Source organism: Denticeps clupeoides, chromosome 20 (genome assembly GCF_900700375.1).
Source record: "Denticeps clupeoides chromosome 20, fDenClu1.1, whole genome shotgun sequence".
Lineage (NCBI taxonomy): Eukaryota > Metazoa > Chordata > Actinopteri > Clupeiformes > Denticipitidae > Denticeps > Denticeps clupeoides.
The window spans coordinates 11,569,684-11,596,359 of record NC_041726.1 but is presented as its reverse complement, the minus strand read 5'-3'; the positions used below and the strand labels follow the sequence as shown (position 1 = coordinate 11,596,359).

General features: G+C 41.8%; 1 protein-coding gene and 1 pseudogene across 1 annotated transcript; both read left to right on the top strand.

The window, feature by feature from the left end:
* Positions 1-2,584: 2,584 nt before the first annotated feature.
* Positions 2,585-9,271, top strand: LOC114770102 (major histocompatibility complex class I-related gene protein-like; annotated as a pseudogene).
* Positions 9,272-20,435: 11,164 nt separating this feature from the next.
* LOC114770616 (HLA class I histocompatibility antigen, alpha chain F-like) lies at positions 20,436-22,027 on the top strand. The gene is made up of 4 exons (XM_028964655.1): positions 20,436-20,485; positions 20,949-21,244; positions 21,739-21,837; positions 21,975-22,027. The coding sequence occupies exons 1-4, from the start codon at positions 20,436-20,438 to the stop codon at positions 22,010-22,012; spliced, it is 483 nt and encodes a 160-aa protein (XP_028820488.1). The 3' UTR covers positions 22,013-22,027.
* Positions 22,028-26,676: the final 4,649 nt, after the last annotated feature.

Here is a 26,676-nt window from a genome sequence, read left to right as displayed (position 1 = left end):
GCCGACGTTGCCACTTCCGGGTTTGAGGACATTCCAGGTCACTGTCTCCCCGGCTGGTCTGGTGCTCTCTGGTGGGCTGGAGGTGTATTGGCTGTGACACTAAATCTTATAAACAGAGTGTACATAAGAGTGTACATGTAGTGCAGTGCAATGTTAAGGTGATTCGCAGTGTGACAGTTTAAGGAGGGAGATGGCGAGGGGGAAGAAGCTGTTCTTGTGTCGGCTGGTCCTGGTCTGCAGGCTTCTATAACGTCTGCCAGAGGGCAGCAGGTCAAAAAGTCTGTGACCAGGGTGTGAGGGATCTGAGATGATTTTCCCTGCCCTTTTCCTGGATGTTGAGAGGTACAGGTCCTGGATTACAGCTGAGTTCCTGGAGGTACGGTCCAGGTGTACAGGGAGAAGAGCAGTGGGGAGAGGACACATCCTTGAGGGTCACCAGTGCTGAAGGACCGTGTTCCAGAAGTGATCTCCCCCAGCCTGCTTCCCGTCTGTCAGGAATCTGGTGATCCACTGACAGGTAGCAGGTGACACCCTGAGCTGGAAGAGTTTGGAGGTGAGGAGTTCAGGCACAATGGTGTTGATCACCAAGCTAAAGTCCACAAACAGGATCCTGGTGTAGATTCTCAGGCAGTTGAGATGTTGCAAGATGTAATGCAGTGGTGGCCTAGAGGTTAAGGAGGCGGCCCCGTAATCAGAAGGTTGCCGGTTTGAATCCCAAGGTGCCACTGAGGTGCCACTGAGCAAAGCACCGTCCCCACACACTGCTCCCCGGGCGCCTGTCATGGCTGCCCACTGCTCACTCAGGGTGATGGGTTAAACGCAGAGGAAAATTTTCACTGTGTGCTGTGCTGCTGTGTATCACATGTGACAGTCACTTCCATGGTTTATTGTTGTTTTGTGTGCAGAAGGTCTTGGTTGGTACACACACATCTTCACAGAAACTGATGTATCCAGATGATCAGATGCAGCTTCAAAAACAGACCAATCAGTGCAGTCAGTCCTGCAGTTCCTGCTTTGCTGCATTGGTCCACTTCTTCACAGTTTTGAGTTGTTGCCTGTAAACTGGAATAAGATGGACCAGGCAGTGATCAGAATGTCCCAAAGCTGCCCGGGGAACAGAGCGATATGCCTCTTTTATGGTGGTGTAACAGTGGTCCAGTGTGATTTTTTCCCTGGTGGGGCAATCGATGTGTTGTCTGTATTTTGGGAGTTCATGGTTTAGATCTGCTCTGTTGAAGTCTCCAAGGACAATAAAAAGAGAATCAGGGAATTTGGTGGTGATCTGGTCAGCCAGCGTGCACAACGCGTCGTTCGTGTCGGTCTGAGGAGGAATGAAAACTCCAACCAGAAGAAAGGAAGAAAACTCCCGCGGTGAATAAAACGCTTTGCAGTGAGTGGAGAGTGAGTTTCCAGGTTTGGGCTGCAGAATTTCTGTAAAACTGTGACATCAGTGCACCAGCCTCCGTTAACGTAGAAGCAGATTCCGCCACCAGATATGCGGCCTGCGCGGTGGAGGTGGAAGCCCGGCAGGTTTAGTGCCGCATCGGGGATCCATTCAGCAAGCCAAGTTTCAGTGAAGCAAAGAGCAGCAGAACATGCAAATTCATGTTGGTCCGGTCGAGAAGCAGCAGCTCGTCCGTTTTGTTTGGAAGGGAGCGGAGGTTCTCCAGGTGGATGGAGGGGAGCGCAGTGCGGAATCCCCGCTGACGATGTTTCACCAGCGCTCCTCCGAGTAAAATCTTTCCGGGTTTGTGAAGAACACGCAGAAAATAAACAAAAAAAGAGAGAAAGTAAGAGGCTGCGGCGACAAATTGGATCATCCCCCAAATATACAGTCCCTGACAAAAGTCGCTTGTGTACAAATTGACGTCAAGTGTCGCTGAAATATATTTCTAATCAAAATCTTTTTTTATTTTTTTTTTAAAACAAATTTTATTCCCAACAGCTTTTGTAATAATGTTTCAGTGCAAAACGAAACAAAAAGAATTCTAATATTCAAAGCTTGGTAAAGCCCATTGAGTCTTGGAAAAGACATAAGTGTTGTCGCCTTGTCATATGAGCTTCACCTGAGACTAATAATGGATCAATTAGGTCTCAGGAGTATAAAAAGAAGCCCAGAACACAAGACCTTCACATCAACCGCAACTAGACCTCCATAAACATGCCTAACATTCACCCTGAGACTAAAGCGTTGATTATCAAGAGGCTGAAGACCAGATCCACTGCTGATGTGGGAGACACCTTCAATGTGTCTCAACGTCAAGTACAGAGGATGTATTTTAATTAGTGTTGGGCCGTTATCGGCGTTAACGTGCTGCGTTAACGTGAGACTCTTTTCGGGCGATAAAAAAATATCGCCGTTAATCTATTCACAAAGTTGGGTTGGGAGCTGGGTCTATACTATGCAAGCTATTGTGCTGGAGTTAAATGGTTAGATTTATAAGTATATTTCTTCTTTCTTGTGTCTTTTAGTTTCTTATTTCCTAAAGACTTTTATTTTGTTTTTGAGACCCGGTTCAGGTCTTTTAGCTGCTTTTGGTATTATTTGTCTGAGTTTTGTCATGTTTTGAAGACGCTCTCTTGAATGAAAAGTAAAGTTTCTTTGATTCTTGCTGCTTCTGTGGCTGCATTTCACCTCGCAGGGGTGCTTCACACACTCCTGCACTGAATAACCAGCCTTCTGCTGTCTGTTGTGTGCAACCAGTGAATGTTGCTGCCCTGCCACTAATCTGTTTTTATCATAATTACATTGTAAAACATTAAATATAAAACTAATATGAATACAAAAAAAGTAATAGAATATTTTTTAAACATCTGTCGTTATTTAAACAACACCCAGCTATGCCTCGTTGCAGGTTTAAAGACGGCCAGCCCGCCTTAGACCAGTCACGCCCACTCGTTTTTGATTGGTCAGAACCCCCCTGTCATTCATATCCTGATTCGTTGGCGTTTTCTCCATTTACTTCCGCTTCGTCGCTTTACTAAACACTTAGAATTTTGATGTGATGTCATACTGTCATTTAAAGTAGATTTAATGTGTAGATATTTGTAGACATATGTGATGGAGTTTGATGTTCTTCTAACCTGTTTCAAAAACCGTAGCTTCAAAAACCGTAGCTGTCGTTTGTTTAATGTGCCTTTTCTCATCAAATATTAGTTAGTGCATCCTGACATTATTACAATAGACAGAGCTTCCCATTGGAGCTAAAACGTGATGGGCGGGGCTGGATATGGCATCTTGGAATGAGCACAAAGCTATGGAATGTTGTGGGATGAGCCTCAGTGAGAAACCTGCAGCTCTGTCTTCTCTCCAGATTTTGTTCTCAAACAATCATCATTGGTTCTTAACTTGTGTAACGAACACAAGAAAATAAGAGGAATTTCCGCAAAGTTCTCTACTGGCCCAGCGTCTGTAACGTGTGAATACTGCTGATTTTGATCATTCAGCGGCGATGTGAGAAATGAAAATCTTGGTCATTCTCATCTGTCCCCTTCTGGTCCTAAAAATCGATCTTGCATCAGGAGGTTTGTGATTTTATATATGGTTCAACATTCATATATATGTGTGTATATACAAAACTAATAGATTTTGTCTGATAAGACTAAGTGGATGAGTTTAATGCAAATAAAATCGTTCGGAATGGGCTATCTTAAATAGTCATGAACACGAATAATAATTTTGTATTGTCCAAATTTGTCATCTTTATTTTTACCAAAGAAAATTAATGCATTGGAATGCTTATTTTTTCAAACATCAGCTTGTCATAACAAGTCTGTGCTGTTGGAACAGAAGCTTTTCAGCTGCTTGGCTCTTTATTTGTCTGGGCCTGTCTTGTTAAATGTAATTCCTCCGTTTCATGTGGCCTGTTGACAGCAGCTCATAGTTTATAATCATATAACAATAACAAAAATGTAAACATTATTATTTATAAGAACTTCATTTGAACCGCGCTAGTATGTGAAACCTCGGCCATATGGGAGGAGCTGCAGTGAGAAACCTGAAGCTCTGACTTCTGCCCATATTTAAGTGACGCTGATGTTCTCTACAATCATCATTGGTTATAAACTGTAATGAATGCAGGAAGATACAACCAATTTCCACAGGGTTCTCTACTGGTCTAACGTGTGTAACCCCTGATGAATTTGTCATTTTAGGGCTATTCATCTGACAAAATGACAATTATGCTCATTATTTGGTCAAGGGAACTTTTTAACCTCCAAATACACTACACACACTTTAAACTAAGCAGTACTTTTATGTTTCCTAAGCTTAAATGTCAGTTGTTGTTAAAATTGTTGGCTAAATGAATGGAAGTGGGTCTTGGTACTTTGGTTTCAAAAACTTTCAATGGACAGAAAAAAACTAGAAAACTACGACCCAAATACCTATATGGTTGCAAGGGAAGAGCTTAAATTATTCAGAAAATTTGTGATTGTAAATCAAATTGTTACCCTCTGGTAAATAGAAGTGGTCACTTCAGACGCCCTTATCCAGAGCGACTTACAATCAGTAGTTACAGGGACAGTCCCCCATGGAGACACTTAGGGTTAAGTGTCTTGCTCAGAGACACAATGGTAGTAAGTGGGGTTTGAACCTGGGTCTTCTGGTTCATAGACGAGTGTGTTACCTACTAGGCTACTAGCCCCCATAATCAGTAATTATTAAATTATGAATCAGTATTGTCGCTTGACAGTCTGAGATCTGAAGCTGTCAGCCAAACCCATCATGTAGATATGTTAATATTTATTGAACATAGAATAGCAATTTATATTTTATTTATCTGTTTAATGTGTTTTATTTCAAATTATTCACACAATACATTTAATAGTATAATTAATCTTTGTAGGGAGTATTGAATATATTGTTTTTAGTATCTAAAATATTATTCAGTAGTTATATTTATCCCCCTTGAAGAAGAGGGTAATTTAGATATTTTTATTGATTATTTTTGTTGTGTTTAATATTTATTTACAGGTTCTCGTTCCCTGCAGTATTTCTACATTGGAGTGACACAGGGAATTAACTTCCCAGAATTCACTGCTGTCGGCCTGGTGGATGGAGAACAGTTTCTGTACTATGACAGTAACATCAGGCAAGCGATTCCCAAAGTGGACTAGATCAAAAATAATGAAGGACCAGAATACTGGACCAGAGAAACACAGAATCTTCAGGGACATGAAGCCGAATTCAAAGTCGATATCGTTAAACTGATGCAGCGTTTTAACCAGTCAGGCGGTGAGTAGAAATCTAAACCTGGTTGTATATCTATTATTATATAGGCATTATTTCTTATTTTAAATACATTTAGTATGACTGCACCCGGTCTCAGATTTTCTTGTGCTTATTCCACATTAATTTCACGTTAACATGAAACACAACAAACATAGGGAAGTAATAACCTTGGTGCATCTACCAATCCCACCACAGAATAAAAGTTACCCTGTAACCCTGTAACCCTGTAACCCTGCCCTTTATACTCACCACCACAGACTACAGATAACCAGCGCTGATAAAATATGTATAAATAAGAAGATGTATAAATTATTCATGTTGAAGTTTAATCACAGAACGCAGTGCCGGGTTTTACTGCTGGGGTCCATCAGTACTGGGCATCCTAGAATTTTCCTGCAGTCCCTCTGAGTAAAAATGTACTGGAATTGACCTCTCCATCTCCATGTCTTTGCTGAAAACTACAGAAAAACACAAAACAGCTGCTTTTTAAAAGAGTTTCTCTTTTAAGTTTTAGCACGAAGATGATTCATATTAATAGATTTGGTCCCATTTTTTATCAATACATAGTTAAAAAACACAACATTTTCCAGTATGATTAATGCAAGGCAGATTAATGCAAAACAACAACAATAATAAAACTCTCTAAAACTTTCTTTACAGGAATCCACACTTTTCAGCAGATGTGCGGCTGTGAGTTGGATGTTGAGACTGGAGCTACAGATGGACACATGCAGTATCGTTACGATGGAGCAGATTTTATCTCACTGGATTTGAGGAGCACATCTTGGGTTGCTCCAGTTAAAGAGGTTTTAATCACCAAACAGAAATGGGATGGAGCTGAAGCTGAGTATACCAAGAACTACCTGACCCAGGAATGTATTTACTGGCTGAAGAAGTATGTTTACTATGGGAAGAGCAGTCTGAAGAGAAAAGGTACAGCAGCACACAGAACAACAAGAAACACAAATGCTGAGATTATTGTGTATTATTAAGATCAGAAAATATTCTTATTGTTGTTTATATTTACATTCTGTTCCCAAACACATTAAATAAGCAAAAACATCCAGTAAAACTGATGATGTAAAAAATAACATTTACTAACAACACAGTAAAACAGAGACAAAACTTACACAGGAATCATCTACAAATTTAAACATATTTAAATGTCTGAAGGTTGTTGGATGATCTGCTGATATGAAGACGTCCTGTTTCTCTTCCAAATTCTCTCCCTGTCCCCCCCCTCTTCCTCTCTCTAGTCCCTCCTCAGGTGTCTCTGCTGCAGACAGACCCCTCCTCTCCAGTGGTCTGTCACGCTACAGGTTTCTACCCTGATAAGGTGAACATCAGCTGGCAGAAAGATGGACAGGACCTGCATGAAGATGTAGATGTTGGTGAGACGTTGCCCAACCATGACGGAACCTTCCAGAAACGTGCAGAACTCAAAGTGACCCCTGATGAGAGGAAGAAGAACCAGTTCACCTGTGTGGTGGAGCACAAGAGTGGAGACCCAATCCACATGATCCTGACTGAGAAGAAGATCAGGACCAACAGTGCAGGTACAGGAGCTTCTAGACAGAATCATCAGTCTTCTTGCTTTAAAGTCTCTTTGTTAGAAGTGTTTATAGAATCAGTTTATAATAAAGTGTGGTGGAGAACATTTCACTCTTTGGTGCTGAGGACTAAACTTTTTATAAAGCTCTTATTCAAGCCAGAATGAAGCTGGGCGCTTCAAATGTGCACATCAATAATGTTGTTTATACATTTATTAATATCAAGGTCAAAGTTCATCAAAAATCTAATCGACAGTCCATTTCAACTCTGCACCTTCTCACCATTTTTGCATCTTTCTCGCTGGTCGAAATGCATCACCTGACCGCTCATTTACTGCGCAAGTCAGTGTAAAAACCTGTCTGGTTCGGGCAAAGATCTTCAGCTCCATCTGCACCTAACGCGCCACCGGGTGGAACGCCGGGCATTACAGGACAAGTTCTAAGAAACACATTCATAATTAGGATTTTATTTCGGCAATTCTGAACAAATCTTCGGCAAGCTGGATTAAAAAGACCAACGGGGCGTAGATTGCCCCCTCATTCTAAATTCACCCCCTTTTATGCCTCCATTATTGACCATTTATTTGACTTGAATGTTATTTTTCTTACACACATTTCCACCAACCCGTCTAAACAGACATTTTTAAAACACAAAACATAGATGAATTCTATAAAGTGACACATGTAAGAAACTGAATTTTAATAATGTATAATTCAAACTACTCATTAAAATTACTATAATATTACACCTAGACTCAGACTTCACTATTGAATTTAAAGTACTGCTATTTTGGCAATTTGTCAAATTCAGGTGGTCCAATGAAGATTATTATCATTAATACATGTTAATATTGACCCAGTACACACTCCACACAGTCCAGCATAAAAGTGATTTTTACTTTTCCTGCAGGTAATAATGTTCCAGGCATCGTTGCTGCAGGTAATAATGTTCCAGGCATCATTGCTGGGTTGGTGGTTGCTGCTCTCGTTCTCATCGCTGTGGTTGTTGTTGGTGTTGTGATGGTTGTGAAGAGAAGATCAGGTGAGAGACGCAGCAAACAACATCAGTAACTTCTACACCAAACATGGTGTCATGTGGGGAAACTACTAATCAGTAAAATACTAAAATACTTCCTCTTCTCTTTTATACAGGTTACGAGAAGGCCAGACGTGAGTATTACACTCATCTCAGAAATTACTTAATATTAAGACTTTATTTTAACTTGTACTTAAACATAATTGTCACTGTGTGAATTTGGTGACGCACTTGCAGACATTCCTGGAGTGGCAGAACAAGTCATCATACAGGGAGAGGACACTGGACGAGCTTCGGACATTCTTCGGAGGCGTTTGGTCTGTGACAGGGAGGCAGGAGGTGAGTGGGAACAGGAGTGGAGCGGCGGGGATGGAGCTCTGGCTCCGTGGGGAGCAGCGGGGAAGGAGGTGAGGGGTTGAGGCTGGGTGGACCGGGGCAGAGGAGAACAGGAAGACGGCTGGTTTGAGGACGGTTCGGGAGCGTGAGCTGGACAGGAGGACGTCTTGGGTGGCAGGAAGGTGGGATAACATGAAGTATCGTCTTAGCAAAGGGGGCAAACTGAAGGTCAGTGATCACGAGGTTCAGTCAGTCAGGCGATCGTCGTATCAACAGCGGCAGCAAAACTCAAAGTTGAGGACAGACAAAAGTTGTGGTCATAAGGAACGTTTTTTTCAGGCGTAGGAAAAGCATTCTAGCTTCTCTGGGGAATAAATTCAACAAAGAGGGTCTCCTCGGGGTCTCCTGGCTTTTATACTGGGCGCTGCCCGCTCTCACTTCCCCTCTCTGGTGGACTGGAGGTGTGTTGGCAGTGACAATAACTTGTGTGTAACTTAAGTTAATGTCTAAATTTGTATAGTTGTGCTTTAATCTAAATATTTTCTGTTCATCTAGGGTCTACTGCAGATTCTTCTATGATCTGCTCTGATACGCGGTCTAATAGCTTAGCAGCATCTGATGTGTCTCTGGACAAATAGTAAGTTATTTAAACTTATTTACTGGTGTCCAGATTCAGTCTTTAACACAGATGTTCTATTTTCCACAGGAAATACTGATCCAGTTCAACACTGCAGTTCACTCTGTGCTCCTCCATTACAGTCTGGTTTGGTGGCTGCAACAACACAGAAAATATAATTTATGCTCAATATCTGTGAAGGTTCTCGGTCATCCAGGTTATGGTTATCTCAAAAAAAGTTATTTCACTGTCAACTAGAAAGCCCTCTGGAATGGAAAGGTGAAACGTTGTGAAGGATCCATAACAAGTCTAGTTGACAGTGAAATGTTCTCTTTTTTCCCCTCTTCTCTTTGCCAGTAAAGTAAGATGGAAAAAGTTGTCATTAACATTTTTAACTGTAACTTAAAATCCTGGGTTTCAAGATGTAAACAGTTTATCAGCAGTGTTTCATTGTAATAATCACGATAAAAGTACGAAATGGACAGAAGTGGACGTCATCAAGTTTGATGTATGTTATACACCACTGGGACAGAATGTTGTGTGAAAAAGAATGTTGTGTGAATTAAAATGAAAAAGAATCGTAGAATCGGATAAAAAAAACAAAAAACAAGAAAAGCATTCGTTTCCAACCCTTTATTCAAAAACAAAAACAAAATCTTTAGAAAGTGCACAAACATGTTGCTCCTTGAGCTGTTATAATAATAAAGTAAAATGAAAATGGACTAACTCAAAAAACATACACATGTATGCTTTACATCTGCCAAATATAGACTTTTTTTTTTTTAATAAAGTGCCACCTGAGCTGCCAGAACGATAAATAATTTATAAAAAAATAAAGAACAATACAAATCAGAATATTTAACAGGATTTGTTTGAATGTCAGAACTTGTTCTCTACACTACACTGCAGATGCACACACTTGCAGATGCACACACTCACAAACTCTCACACTGACACTCTCACACACACTGCAAAAAATGATTTTCTAACTTAGTAGTTTTGTCCTGATTTCAGTCCAAATCTCTAAAAAATCTTAAATTAAGATACATTTACTAGACACATGAAATAGCATAAGAAATTATGTCTTGTTTTCTGAAAAAACATCTCAAAATTAAGTGATTGTTTGTTTAAAACAAGCACAATTATCTGCCAATGGGGTAAGAAAACTCATCTTAATGAGATATAATCTCAAACAGAAGTTTTAAGCATCATTTAATTTTCTCATGCCATTTTTCTTGTCTAGTAATCTTGATTTAAGATTTTTTAGATATTTGGACTGGAAACGAGACAAAAATACTAGGTAAGAAAAGCTTTTTTTGCAGTGTAGCTATACATGAGAACAGATTGGTCCAAAAATGCTAGTGAATAAAAACATGTCTTTAGTCTTTTAATGCAAAGTAACTATAGCACCCCTGCTTTACTACTGTTATTAACAGTAGGGATACAATAGGCGAGTCGTCCACGCGGAGATGCAGAGAACAGCCCGAACGCTGTTTCATCCCCCCCCCGCCACACCTGTAGGTGGCGCTGTACGTCCCTGTCTACTTCTCCTCCGCGGTGAGTTAAACACCAGCACCAGGGACATTACGTTCCTCACTTCAAAACGGAACAAAAGTAGGATTCTGTAGCGACTTCCCCTGCTGCTGAACTCCCTTTTTCCTCATCATACACGTGTTTCAGGTGCTGGATCATTGCCGTGGTGCTCCCGTCCCGTGCCACGTCGCTTTTGCATATTTTCGCACAGATTTCTCTGCCTCCGCCATGTATCTGTCCTCTACCTCCGCTTGTTTTTTTTTTTTTTTGCTCCGCGCTGTCTGAGGCGCCAAACTCTGCTGGCATCTGTGCGCGAGAGAGACAGAGTTTGTTCACTCCGCTCCGCGCTTTTTTTTTTTTTTTTTAATAATCAAACATCTCCGCGTCGCGCGACACTACGCATCGATTACGAAATTCGTTGCCAACTCTTTTAGTAATCGAATTTTAACGATTTAATCGATTCGTTGTTGCAGCCCTAGTATAATCCCATCCTGGACCCACAACTCCTCTTGCAGGTGGGACGTGTGAAAGTGGCGGTGATGTTACTGGGAGACATTTTTCCTCCTCGCCTGTGGTCTCCTGGCCGTCCTTGTATACCCTCTGAGCGCAGCTGCTGCCAGATGTTGCTCCAGGTTCCCCAGCTCGATGTTGCACCTCTTTAGTGATATTTTCAGTAGGTCTGTATTGCGCTTCTTTTGACCTCCAGCAGAGATTATAATATTTCCATCGCAGTTGATGTCTGATAATCGTTGCCTCGATACTCATACAGCCGTCTTGCTCGGAATCTCTGTATGAGTAAACATGGCTGACATACTTGGTCACAGAGCCGTGGTGAAACAGGCCTCTAAAAGTACGTATGCTTCTGTCTGCAGGTCTGTGAGTTTGTAGCTGGTTCTGTGCTGCATGACTTGTGAGAGATTCTGTACTTCTGTGTATGAACTAGTGTTGGGCCGTTATCGGCGTTAACGTGCTGCGTTAACGTGAGACTCTTATCGGGCGATAAAAAAAATATCGCCGTTAATCTATTCACAAAGTTGGGTTGGGAGCTGGGTCTATACTACGCAAGCTATGATGACTTTCACCTTGATATTTTAGCGCGGATGTATACCTAGCCGAATTGCACTGTAGGGGGCGAGAACGAGTCTTCGAACTGTGAAATGACCACATCAAACGTGACGTGGTAACATGGATCCAGCTATGAAGCCGCCGGGTTTGCTTCAGGGAAAATTTATTTTTAAGAAGCTTCCCAATGGAAACCTTGACAAGACTAAGGTTGTTTGCACCTTGTGCAAAGCGGAATTAGTTTACTGTAGGAGTTCTTCCAGTCTCAAGTACCACCTAAACGCAAAGCATCCGTTAGCTAATGCGGAGGATGCCGGGCCAAGTACTGATGTAGTGCAGGGGAAGAGTCGTCGTCAAACTATGTTTGAGTGCAACCGAGGCAAGTACATCTTATTGAACATAATTTATTTTCATCACCAATTATCATAGTAGAACAGCTTTCTCAAGCAGTTTGTGATGCATTTTGGAAACAGGAGATGAGCCCCTGGTCTAATGCGCCTCCTGGCTTGAGAAACCCGTTCTCAAAGACTTACTTTTAGTCAGTGGGTAGCACACATATTCTGAATGCCTTCGGCAGAATTCAAACGAGCCATTTTAATAGATTAATTCCAAGATTACAGTGAAATTAATCTAGATAAAAAAAATGAACACTTTTGTGTCTGGGTTTGAACATGTTATTAATTATTAACCAGACTCTGAAGCCAGAACCTTCCCAGCCACAGTGAGTTCCGGGGCAGTGGTGGCCTAGTGGTTAAGGAAGCGGCCCCGTAATCAGAAGGTTGCTGGTTTGAATCCCGATCTGCCAAGGTGCCACTGAGGTGCCACTGAGCAAAGCACCGTCCCCACACACTGCTCCCCGGGCACCTGTCATGGCTGCCCACTGCTCACTCAGGGTGATGGGTTAAATGCAGAGGACAAATTTCACTGTGTGCACTGTGCTGCTGTGTATCACGTGTGACAATCACTTCACTTTCTTTCTAAGTAGTGATGCGCCCCTGTAATTTACAGGTCCAGACGATGCTGGACACTCTCTCCACTGCTGTGGGATGTTCTCATCTGCCCAGGCCTTGCTGAGGTATTGGTGAAGTGCTGGTGGACAGAGGTGCCCCCCCTGAACGTATGTATTTGAAGGTATGAATTCGGTGTCGGGGGGCTTGTTACAGCAGTTATGCTGTTATCCAGTTACGCTGCATCTCGGAATGTTGGAGGCTGAGTGAGGCTGGTGATTCGTGGATATTCAGGCAGGTCACTCAGAATGGTGGGGTCTACATAAGCATCCATCTTGGAAGGTCTTTTGTTCTGGTCTTTCAGGTTTTTATGATCGTCTAATGTTTTCAGGGGAGTGGTGCTCTGGGTCTTTTTCTCCGTTATCGCTCCTTTGCTCAGGAGGGCTGCAAGTGAGGAAACAGGCTGCGGGGGGTCATGGCGCGAATTGCAGCCTGTAGCCTTTCCACACAGCGGCCAAAACTGCGCATGCGCGCCAGCTCTCCGCGCAGCCACACAGGCCGTGCATGAGCGCCATCTTGTGGAGGTGAAGAGATACGATGCTCTTTTAATCATTTTCTCTTTTGACTGGATGCCCTAGTGCAATTTGTAATGAACCCTGAGAAAATTGAGGGCAAAGTCAACGGGGATGAACAATGTTTATCCCTCCACTCTCAAGTTTGTCTGGGGTACCAGCTGAGGGGAGGGAGTATGAGGGATCATGGGGTGAACGGGGAACATACGTGGGGGTGTGGTACCAGCTAATAAAACCCTGTGTGTTCCTGGAGCCAGAGCGCCCGACATCCGCGCAAATTTAAAATCGCTGGCAAAAAATAACCGCAGGTACTCCAGTATAGCGATTCACGTCGGCGCTACGACGTCCGGCTACGCCAGTCGGAAATAACTAAAGATAATTTTATAGAGATGCTTGAACTGGCTAAAACGATGTCGGATAAAGTAATCTGCTCTGGCCCATTACCGCAGTTTCGGCGTAGCGACGAGACCTGTAGCTGCTCCTCGATATAAATCGCTGGTTGTCGGAGTGGTGTCCAAAAAATAAAGTGGGTTTTATTAATAACTGGCCAATATTTAGGGGGAAGCCTGGTCTTTTTGGGCGAGATGGCATCCACCCCAACTGGGCGGGCGCCACTCAGTTGTCTAAAAACTTAGCTCATAGTCTTAGAACCAAAAAACAAAACTGACTCGCCAGAGCCGAGACCAGGCAGCAGACAGACTGGCTAATTTTTTTTGCGTAGAGTCGCCACCCAGCGTGTACAATATTGACACTGTGTCTTTACCTCGCTCTATTAAAACAAGAGATTCTACTGGAAACATTAATAATAAAACTCATAAATATGCTGACACTGTGTCTGTTCCACAGGCTGGGCGGGGTGTCTGTTTCGGGAACTTACTACACGTTGCTATCATTCCTTCTGAACCTACCACCAGCACCCCCGACATAAGAATAGGATTATTAAATGTTAGATCCCTTACACCTAAAACGCTCATTGTCAATGAAATGATTACAGATCAGGGGTTCGATGTACTGTGCCTGACCGAAACTTGGTTAAAACAAAACGAATTTGTAGCATTGAACAAGTCTAGTCCTCCTGGATACAGCTATGTACACCAACCTCACTTAACTGGAAGAGGAGGTGGCGTCGCAGTAATTTATAAGGATAACCTCGGTATTACTTATAAACCCGGACAAGGATTTAACTCTTTTGAGATTCTACATACCAATATAACTCATGTAGTCTCACAAAATACAAATCCTAAATTCATTCCATTGATTATTATTTATAGATCCCCTAGGCCTTATTCTGATTTTCTTAGTGAATTTACAGATTTTGTCTCCAACTTAGTTGTATCTGTGGATAAAGCCCTAATTGTCGGCGACTTTAACATCCACTGTGATAAATTAGAAGACTCACTAAGAACAGCATTCCTGTCTTTATTAGACTCAGTTGGAGTTAACCAACATATAACAGGACCTACTCATGAAGGTGGTCGATCTTGTGTTGACCTTCGGTTTAAATATAGAAGATATAGTTACTCTTCCGCAATCTGAAATGATCTTAGATCATTTCCTCATCGCTTTTAAAATATGTCTCAGACACAACAAGCTCAATCCCCCCTCAGCAGCTGAGCACATACCTAGACTGTAACAATATCCACGAAGTATATCAATCAGGATTTAGACCTCATCATAGCACTGAGACAGCGCTGGTTAAAGTGGTTAATGACCTGCTGTTGGCCTCTGATCAGGGGCGCATCTCGCTGCTTGTCCTGCTTGATCTGAGTGCAGCGTTTGACACTATTGATCACGCTATTCTCCTTGCCAGGTTAGAGAATGTTATCGGGATTAAGGGAACAGCCCTTGAATGGTTCAGATCATATTTGACCAACCGATATCAGTTTGTGGACATCAATGGTGTTTCGTCTTCACGTAGTAAAGTAGAGTTTGGTGTTCCACAAGGTTCTGTCCTAGTTCCGTTACTTTTTTCTCTATACATGTTACCTTTAGGCAACGTCATCCGCAAACACGGTATTAGCTTTCATTGCTATGCTGACGACACACAGCTGTATCTGTCAGCAATGCCAGACCAGAGGCAGCAGCTGAACAAAATAGAGAATTGTCTGAAGGACATTAGACAGTGGATGCTCACCAACTTTCTCCTGTTAAACCCTGACAAGACAGAAGCGCTTGTAATCGGGCCTCAAGCAGCCAGGCATAAACTGGCTGACTACACAATAACCCTGGATAGCCATTCTATCTCACCGAGTATTGAAGTGAAGGATCTAGGTGTCATCATTGATGCAGGTCTCTCATTCAGTTCGCACGTAGATAATGTCACTAGAATAGCATTCTTTCACCTTAGAAATATTGCGAAAATAAGAAATATCATTTCAATGCATGATGCAGAAAAGTTGGTCCATGCATTTATTACATCAAGGTTAGATTACTGCAATGCATTATTGTCTGGATGCTCTAGTAGGTGCATGAGTAAACTCCAGCTAGTACAGAATGCTGCAGCCAGAGTTCTAACCAGAACCAGGAAATTTGACCACATCACCCCAGTCTTACAATCACTGCACTGGTTACCCATCAAATTTAGGATCGACTACAAAATCCTACTTTTAACCTATAAAGCTCTAAATGGTCTCGCCCCACAGTACCTGAGTGAACTTTTGGTTCCTTACGAACCGCCACGCCCCCTTCGATCAATGGGTGCGGGGTCACTACTGGTACCAAAGGTGCAGAGGGTCACAGCTGGGAGCAGATCCTTCTCCTATAGAGCTCCGCAGTTGTGGAACAGCTTGCCTGTCAGTGTCCGGGATTCAGACACAGTCTCAGTGTTTTAATCCAATCTCAAAACCTATCTGTTTTCTCTGGCTTTTTGCTAGTCCTAGACCCTCATTTCACTTGATTTTGACGCAGTGTCAATTATAAAGTCCAGTTTATCACAGAGTCCCCCTGTTAGACACAGACAAAGTTAAATTCACCAGTTAGGCTGTCCTAGTTAGGGTACCGGGCCACTGTAGCACCAATATACCATTATAACCACAGATTTCAGTATCGGTCGTACAGTGCAACCGTCTGCCGCTGCTTCTGTTTGTTTTTCTCCGAGACACGGAATCAAGCACCCAGACTACTGGCAGACCCCAGTGAAGAGACCAGCAAATAAATCCTGGTTCCTGACAACTGCTTTACAAGGACAAAACATGAAACAAACCAGAGGGTCACCACAGCCACCACCACCATTACAACTACAGCTCCAGGGATCTTCAAATGGACCAGTAACATCGTTACGGACACGTAATCTAGACCATGACACTGAACACATCCTGGACTTCTCCAACCCTACAACCGTAGGACTTATTATTATATCATATCCAACCCTGCACTGACACCATTTGCAGGCTCACTCTACCCTGGAAGGGGGTCCCTCTCTGTATCACTCCTTCCCAAGGTTTCTTCCTTTCTTTTTTTTCTCTCTCCTAGAGTTTTTTTTGTGTGGAGTTTTTCCTTGTGTGCAGAAGGGTCAAGTGAGGGGGGTGTCAACTGTAGGGCCTGTCAAAGCCCATTGAGACATACTGTATGTGATTTTGGGCTATATAAGAAATAAATGTTGTTGTTGTTGTTATAGAGACAAACGGACAATTACATCAAGTATGGCACAGAGGTTTATTAACACCCTACAGGATTTATCAACGCTAATAAACTCACCGTCAGACCCTGCTGAACTCGACCAAGCGACCAAATGTCTAGAAATAACACTGCGTAGTACGTTAGATATAGTCGCTCCCCTCAAAAGGAAGATAGTAAGAGATAAAAACTTAATTCCTTGGTATAATCTTTTAATATCTGACCACAGATTAGAACGATTCAACCGTATTAAAGAGCATGAATTAATCTCGTCGTCAAATCAATGTAGTTGCACTTTGGATCCGATTCCAACAAGGTTCCTTAAGCAAATAGCACCTGATATTATAAATTCTATCCTCAAAATTGTTAACTCGTCGCTTAGTCAAGGTAGCAGTCATTAGACCCCTGATTAAAAAGCCTGTTCTTGATCGCAGTCAGCTTTCAAATTATAGACCAATATCCAACCTTCCGTTTATATCAAAAATCTTATAAAAAGTCATAGCCCAGCAGCTGAGCGCATACCTAGACAGCAACAATATCCATGAAGAATATCAATCAGGATTTAGACCTCATCATAGCACTGAGACAGCGCTGGTTAAAGTGGTTAATGACCTGCTGTTGGCCTCTGATCAGGGACGCATCTCGCTGCTTGTCCTGCTTGATCTGAGTGCAGCGTTTGACACTATTGATCACGCTATTCTCCTTGCCAGGTTAGAGAATGTTATTGGGATTAAGGGAACAGCCCTTGGATGGTTCAGATCATATCTGACCAACCGATATCAGTTTGTGGACATCAATGGTGTTTCTTCTTCACATAGTAAAGTAGAGTTTGGTGTTCCACAAGGTTCTGTCCTAGGTCCGTTACTTTTTTCTCTATACATGTTACCTTTAGGCAACGTCATCCACAAACACGGTATTAGCTTTCATTGCTCAGCTGACGACACACAGCTGTATCTGTCAGCAATGCCAGATCAGAGGCAGCAGCTGAACAATATAGAGAATTGTCTGAATGACATTAGACAGTAGATGCTCACCAACTTTCTCCTGTTAAACCCTGACAAGACAGAAGCGCTTGGGCCAAGAAGTTCTTTACGACCCGCCACGCCCCCTTCGATCAATGGGTGCGGGGTCACTACTGGTACCAAAGGTGTAGAAAGTCACAGCTGGGAGCAGATCCTTCTCCTATAGAGCACCGCAGTTGTGGAACGGTTTGCCTGTCAGTGTCCAGGACTCAGACACAGTCTCAGTGTTTAAATCCAATCTGAAAACCTATCTGTTTTCGCTGGCTTTTTGTTCAAGTCACTCATTTCACTTCACTTTGACACAGTGTCAATTATAAAGTCCAGTTTATCACAGTCCCCCAGTTAGACAAAGTACAAAGTTAAATTCACCCTAGTTAGGCTGTCCTAGTTAGGGTACCGGGCCACTGTAGCACCAATATAGCAAATTATACCACATATTTCAGTATCGGTCGTACAGTGCCACCGTCTGCCGCTGCTTCTGTTTGTTTTCTCCGAGACACGGAATCAAGCGCCCAGACTACTGGCAGACCCAAGTGAAGAGACCAGCAAATAAATCCTGGTTCCTGACAACTGCTAAACAAGGACATACCATGAAATGAACCAGAGGGTCACCACAGCCACCACCACCGTTACAACTACAGCTATAGGGATCTTCAAGTGAACCAGTAGCATCATTATGGACACTTAATATAGACCATGACACTAGACTACATTCTGGACTTCTCCAACCCTACAACTGTAGGACTTATTATTATTATATCATCCCCAACCCTGCACTGACACCATTTGCAGGCTCACTCTACCCTGGAAGGGGGTCCCTCTCTGTATCACTCCTTCCCAAGGTTTCTTCCTTTCTTTTTTTACTCTCTTCTAGAATTTTTTTTCTGTGGAGTTTTTCAAGTGTGGGGGATGTCAACTGTAGGGCCTGTCAAAGCCCATTGAGACATACTGTATGTGATTTTGGGCTATATAAGAAATAAATGTTGTTGATGTTGTTTTCTTGGTGACTGTGGTCCCAGCTACTTTGAGGTCATTAACTAACTCCTCCCGTGTAGTTCTAGGATGATTTCTCACCTTTCTCAGAATCATTGAGACCCCATGAGGTGAGATCTTGCGTGGAGCCCCAGACCGAGGTCGATTGATGGTCATTTTGTGCTCCTTCCATTTTCGAACTATTGCAGCAACAGTTGTCACCTTCTCTCCGAGCTTCTTGCTAATGGTTTTGTATCCCATTCCAGCCTTGTGCAGGTCTACAATTTTTTCTCTGACATCCTTGGACAGCTCTTTGGTCTTTCCCATGTTGGAGAGTTTGGAGTCTGCCTGATTGATTGATTCTGTGGACAGGTGTCTTTTATACAGGTGACTAGTTAAGACAGGTGTCATTAATGAGGGGGACTAATTGAGTGGGCGTGTCTAACCACTCTGTGGGAGCCAGAACTCTTAATGGTTGGTAGGGGTTCAAATACTTATTTCACTCAATGAAAATCAGTCTCTATCTTTTATTTAAGGTTATTTTTTCAATTTTCCTTTTGATGTGCTATCTGTCACTGTTAAAATAAACCTACCATTAAAATGATACTGTTCTGAGACTTTACATTTCTTCGTCATTGGACAAACCTTCAAAATCAGCAAGGGGTCAAAAAATTATTTCCTCCACTGTAAGTGCAGAAATACATCAGAACCCTTTTACACACATTTATACCAACCCTACACAGAAAATGAACACATTTACATTTACAGCATTTACCAGACACCCTTATCCAGAGCGACTTACAATCAGTAGTTACAGGGACAGTCCCCCCCTGGAGACACTCAGGGTTAAGTGTCTTGTTCAGGGACACAATGGTAGTAAGTGGGATTTGAAGCTGGGTCTTCTGGTTCATAGGCGAGTGTGTGGCGAGGCTACTACCACCCTATTGTAATTAAACAGGACTCGTTTAAGTAACTGACTGTTCTTATTAATCTATTTTATTATTCTGTGTTTTCATGAAACACAGAATAAAACTAAAAAAGAACAACAACTCTAAAACACAAAGCACAACTTAGATCTCCTGCTGTGGAACACAAAATTCACACATAGATTTATTCACTAAGCTTCTTTTATGGTCTCTGAAAAATGTGGAATGGAGTCATGAATCACTTGATGGTCTCACTTTATATTCTTTATACTGAAATAATTTTTAAAAATTGTAATTGGAATAATTACAAGATGTACTGACATATACATTAATAAAAACCAGAGCATGAATGAAATAGTTTCTCGCTGTCAGGTTATGAGTAATAAGGTGCAGATTCAAGTAATGTTGCTTCTTAATGCATTAGTTTTTCATGAAATCCGCATATTAGTCCATTTCATCTCTGCACTAATACTGGGCTGCCACCATTTATAAAATTCCACACTGGATGCATTATTTTAGAGTGGAGGATGATCTGAATTTGTGAAGCAGAGAAAAATTGTGCCCTGTCCCCCCTGTGTCCCTCAGTTGGAACTGTCATATAAAAAAAACAAAGCTGTCTGGTTCACATTAAAGAAAAGACGGTGAGAAGAAAAAACAGAGGGAGCTTGATAAATTATAGTTTATCAAAGCATAATTTCAGCTGTTTAGAAATACCAAAATTATCACCAACAGTAACTCATTTTTCCCATTAGAGTGAATAAATAATCACATTAATCTGACGTCTTTATTATTACATTTTGCTAAATGTTTCTCTCTTTTTCTCTCGTGTAGAAGTGCACACTTTACAGAGGAGGTGTTGCCTTCAGTGGGATGATGAGACAGGAAACACCAATAGAGACGATCGGTTTGGATATGATGGTGAAGATTTGTTCACCTCTGGACAAGCGCTGGTCACCACACAGAAATGGCTTGAAGCTGATGATGATTATAAATGTGTGACCAATGAACGTGTTCAATGGCTGGAGAAGTTTGTTCATTATGGGAAGAGCAGTCTGGAGAGAAAAGGTACAGCAGCACACAGTAGGACGGTTACATATCATGAGTCGAGATTAGTGTCAATTGTGCCGGTAACAAAAAGAGGGAGAAGCCAGACTTGAATTAAATAGACAAATATAGGAAGTGATTATGGGGTGTAAGAAACAGACAAGGTTGTGCTGAACATGTGGAGCCCAGTTTTGTGGGGGGAGGGTGGTATGTGAGTTTAGGATGGCTCGTATGTTTGAGGCATCCAGGATGAGAAACTATGATAGTTATTCTAAGTAGATTTTAGTTTTTATGTTTACTAATTATTGTGGGTCAAGTTGAGCTTTTCTCTCAGTTGATACGATGCAAAACTTTATTATCCAGACAGTAACACTGGTGTTTCCAGCTCATGGATTATAAACCGAGTGCTTGTTGAATGATCTGCTGATATGTAGATGTCCTGTTTCTCTCCCTGTCCCCCTCCTCTCTTCCTGTCTCTAGTCCCTCCTCAGGTGTCTCTGCTGCAGACAGACTCCTCCTCTCCAGTGGTCTGTCACGCTACAGGTTTCTACCCTGATAAGGTGAAGATCAGCTGGCAGAAAGATGGACAGGAGCTGCATGAAGATGTACATGTGAATGAGACGTTGCCCAACCATGATGGAACCTTCCAGAAACGTGCAAAACTCAAAGTGACCCCTGATGTGTGGAAGAAGAACCAGTTCACCTGTGTGGTGGAGCACAAGAGTGGAGACCCAATCCACATGATCCTGACTGAGGAGAAGATCCGGACCAACAGTGCAGGTACAGGAGCTTCTACCAGTTCATCATCAGTGCATTTTGTACTAAATAAAGGTGAAGCAGAGTAATTAAGTGTTATTAAAACAGCACTTTTTGCTCTTTTGTTAAGTATTTGGGTCTCATGGTGAATGATTAGATGGAAATGATGGAAGAATAAATGTACGTGTATCTGTGTTTAATTCATCGTGTCACATAGAGCTGCTGTCTCATCATATTCTTGCAGGAATGGATTTTACATTCATTTTACATATATTTTAGCTGCTGTTACAATGTGACAAGAAAAATTAAAGCCAAACAATTTTAATCCAGAAGCTCTGCATGAGACAGACTGATACAAAACCAGAGATTTTAGTACGGTTTTCATAAGAAACTGTATAATGAGTGTAACTTAACTCTGTATAAATATTACAACCATCAATCCAAACTCACCACACTGACCCAGGACACACTCCACACAGTCCAGTGTAAAAGTAATTTACACAAATCTTTTACTGCAGGTAATAATGTTCCAGGCATCATTGCTGGGTTGGTTGTTGCTGCTCTCGTTCTCATCGCTGTGGTTGTTGGTGTTGTGATGGTTGTGAAGAGAAGATCAGGTGAGAGACACAGCAAACAACATCAGTAACTTCTACACCAGACATGGTGTCATGTGGGGAAACTACTAATGTTGGAGAAGGTCTACAAAATCTTAAACAAATAACATGTTAACATGTTATTTTGTAATTATTTCTAGAGTCTGATGCAGACTCTGGAGCAGATCTGGTCACATAGTAAGTTTAATTTCTGCTTCAGACTTTAACATGTTCATCACATGCAGAAACGTTCTTCTAGTGACATCAGGAGTGTGAGATTATTGCTGCATTTAAAGTCTGTAGATCAGGAGGGACTTGGCTGGAATCCCTGAAACAGGAAATGAAACAGAACCTACATCATATATCACTAGAGAAACATTTCACTGCTCCTTAATGTTCATGAACAGAATATTTCTCTAAAGATTTGTTTCTGCTGCACAGTGATGCAGACGGCAATGTTCGTATATCTGGCCGTATGGTGCCGTTCTACTCCAGAGACAAAGACTCCTACTGATCATACACAGACAGGAAGGAGGTGAAACACTTTTAATAACCAACTTCATCCAGAACTCACTGTGCACAGGGCAGAGACTCATTCATTTAATATATGAAGATGTTAACCAAAACCAGGATGCAGGCCAGAACTATCAAGAAGAGACTGACTGAGGTTCATAATGTAGACAAGCGGACAGAAGGAGCAGGGAGCTGTCAGGGCTGGAACTTGACATCAACTCGGGTGGAGACTAATTTAAATCTGTGCCGCTTTTGTCTGTCAGGGCACCTGAACAGTAATCTGTGAACATTTATTCAAGTAAAACTACAGTAATGTGGTGGCATCCGTTTCCTCAGCAATTTCGTTTTTTTTAAGTAAAACACATTACTGTATTTCAAACATACTGTACAGTGCTGTCATTTTCATGTTTTAAATCACTGGTTGTATCTACTGTTGTATAAAGTAACCAGCATTTGGTTGCCAATACTGCTGCTTTCCTGTTTACATCTGTGGTACTGTATACTGTACGGTTTTGCACATCACATATCTGTTGGCATAACTGTATTATATTCAAGAGTGTATTTAATTGTCATTCAAATGCATAAAAAGCAATAGATCTGTTACTGTAATCAGCTTAGCTTTTCATTATAATACTGAATAATACTCAGTGGTAGTATTCATCACAACATTCACACTCAGAGGGGAATCCAGGCATGGAGGAGGCGACAAAGGATTCATTCAAAACCATATAAAACCAGGAACAAAGGCACAAGGCACCAGGAACAACGCAAGACTGGTGGACTTACAACATTCAGGAGAAATACTTTGGGAAAAGGGACATGCAGTAAGAAGATGAGAGCGGCTATTACCAATGACAAGGAGCAAGGAAACATAAACTGGATTAGATGAAGAGGAGGAGGAGGGGTGGAGTAATCAGTAGCTTGGAGAGGCTGATCGGATGAAGCTGGTAGAGGGGCCGGCAATGCTCTCATGACAGTATTGAATTATTTTATAATTGTTTTCTACTTGTGTTAAAAACGTGTGCACGTTCTGAAATGGCCGCAGTTTCTGGATGTGACTGTGAGAGAAAACAAACACAAATCCTGTTCCTGCACTAAACTCAGCTCCATGGTACCTTGTTCATGGCTCTATAACAGGTAAAATGTAAAAGTAAAGTCAGTGATGCTATAATTGTTAACTGGTTCATTATTTTCATAATTCTATTCTGTTATATTCTTTGTGGAACCAAACATAGTTACCTGTTAAGTGCTTTTTACGTATTGATTAAAAAGACTGAAGACTGGACCTTCTTACTGGATGCACCACAACGGCTAACCAGTATTATGCCCGTACCATCACAACAGTGTAGATCCAGTCAAATATGTAAAAAATATGTATTAATCCTGCAAAACGTTGATCCTACGACTTATAATTCAGAATGTCTGTGGTTGTAAATATGGGTCAACTTTAATTTCTTAAATTTTTTATTCATTTGGAAGCTGACAAAATCACAATTTTGAATATTTAGCTGCAAGTGTAGATCCAGAATAATTAATACCTCAAACACATTTCAACCATTTTAAAGTGTGGCCGGGGACATTATCAAGCTGAATGATGGAACTGCATTCAGGGAGTATTGTTTCCAAGAAGGGGTGAGCAGCAACGTTTAGGTAGGTGGTACGTGTCAAAGGAACATCCACAGGATGCAGGAACTTTTCTCAGGTCAGAATGGGCACCCTTACCATTTTGAAGGAATGCAGGAGGTATGAAAACAGTGATGGACAATGTATTTTGACACCTTTCTATCAGAATTATAAACTGCTAAACCAGAATTTTTCAACTGGGTAAACTTTGTGGAATAAAATACATCATTGACCTTTAGAGTTAAAATGATTGCTCTGCCATATTTATAAAATATGAACTAGAAAAAAAAAAAACTGAGATTGACAAATGATGTGGATTAGAAAGAGGAAGGCCTGGAAGAATAGTTGATGGATGTGGTGAGAGGACATGAAGGTGGCTGGTGTGAAAGAGAGATGTTTTATCTACTGTGGTGAACCCTAATAAAAAAAGAATAAGATATGAAATAGGAAAATAAGAATACAGAGTGACTAGGAAGCATCTAATGTAGTGGTATAAAAATAAAGCAACATTTTTTTTTCATTCATTTGGGTACTTATTCAGAATTAACAGTGGTCAGTTGTTACGTCCTTTAGGCCGTAGAATGGCTTGGGGTGCTCTGTTTTGTGCGCGTTCTCTTTTAAGCTGTCTGCTGGGGGAGGAGATTTGGAGTACGGTTCCACCCACCAATTCCCTCGTCAACTGGCAGCCAATCAACGCACAGGACAGAGAACTACATAAGGACCCTTCCAGCCACCATTCAGGGCTCATTGTTGTGGAGTCGAAGGAGGAGGAAGTGAGAGGAGAGTTTTGGAGTTGGAGTTGTGGATAGAGTTGTAGAGTTACAGATAAGCCTTTGTGTGTCAGAGTGATTAGTGTGGTTAGTTGTGGCTTTGTGTATTTGTTTTGTCTCTCCTTTCATGGTGTGTTGTCCTCCTGTGAATTGTTCTTGTATATATCACTTTCAGTTTGGTTGGATGTTCACTACTCACTGTAAATAAAAGCACAATATTTCACTTGGGCTTGGTATCTGTGTCTTCTCACTGCACACATTCCCCTCGTTTGTTGTCATGTTTCCTGACTCCTAGACAGGGACGTGACATCATTATAACTTATTTAAGTAGTGAATAGATATTTAATAGATCATTTATTTAGTAAAATTTTGCTGATGTGGCACAAAGCACATGGTTGAACAATAAACTGTGATGATTATGTTTTTGGTTACCCTGGTTACCATGTGTCACGTCCCTGTCTAGGGGTCAGGAGACGCAACAACAAACGAGGGGAATGTGTGCAGTGGGAAGACACAGATACCAAACCCAAGTGAAATATTGTGCTTTTATTTAGAGTGAACAAACCAAACATGCTATATACAACTTTACTTTACTTTTACTTTACTTTATTTGGCAGACGCTTTTATCCAAAGCGACTTACAATGGGAAGACACCAGCAATTCTCGTTCGATTTCTATAGAATATCAAGTATACAAACTAAGAGCCCTGATAAGGGCTACACAATTCACAACAAGTCACAGGAGGACAACACACCATGAAAGGAGAGACAAAACTACACAACAAAGCCACAACTAACCACTAACACACACCAACTCTTATCCAACTCTAACACAATCCAAACTCCAACTCCAAAACTCTCCTCTCGCTTCCTCCTCCTCCTCCGGCTCCACAACAAGCCCTGAATGGTGGCTGGAATAGTCCTTAAGTAGTTCTCGGTCCTGTGTGTTGATTGGCGGCCAGTTGACAAGGGAATTGGTGGGTGGAGCTGTAAATCCAAATCTCCTCCCCCCAGCAGCCAGCCTAAAAGAGAACACGCACAAAACAGAGCACCCCAAGCCATTCTATGGCCTAAAGGACGTAACAACATGTCTACCCTTTTAATCACTAATGTAGAGTTAATGCTTCTGAGGAATTAAGAGAGGGACCACTGCTCACCATACAAGAAGGTGAAATTTTGTATATGAGATAAAAATGACAACCCTGATAGACAACATTATAGTTTCTGATGAATTGTCAGGTGAAAAGTGATGGTTACACGCTTCAAAGGGCCTGAGGATATATGAATATATAGGAGGTAATTCATCACTTTAGTAGTTTAATTGAAGCTATTACTCTGAAAGCTTGGGTGCTGGAACAATGGGGATGTTGATTTGATTCCTATAGGACCGGCACAAAAGAAGTTATTACAATGGTTTTTGTTTACTCGATGGAGTTGGTGTGTTAAAAGGTTGTGAGGTGAACTGTGAACTCTATTGAAGGTGGGGAAGGTGCTGCTAAAAGATGTATGTTCCTAACACTGAATGACATGCTTTCAGGTTGACCCATGACCCATACTAACCTCACACTTGAAACGGCCCCATGAGGTCTCACCTTCTGGTATCCAACTGGAGATCAACTTCTACACATTCATAGTAGCTGAAAGAGTTTCTGAGTATGATGTAGAGAAACAAGTTTCTATACAACCCGCTCATACCTTCGGGTGGAAGAAGTACCATCCAGAAACCAGCTGCACAGGAACCCACAGGACAATGATGAAAAGCCAGATGATGCCACATAAGAGTCTGCAGATGGCAGAAAGGTCCCCAAACAGTCCAGGTGGAACAGAGATTGTCAAATGATGCGTTTCACCTGACTGCTCTGCACCAGATCGACAAAATCCGCAAAGCTGGAGGTGCCAGAACATCTAACATCCAAATGGGACCAGAGACATGCTGGCAACCTCTCTCTCTGGGTGAG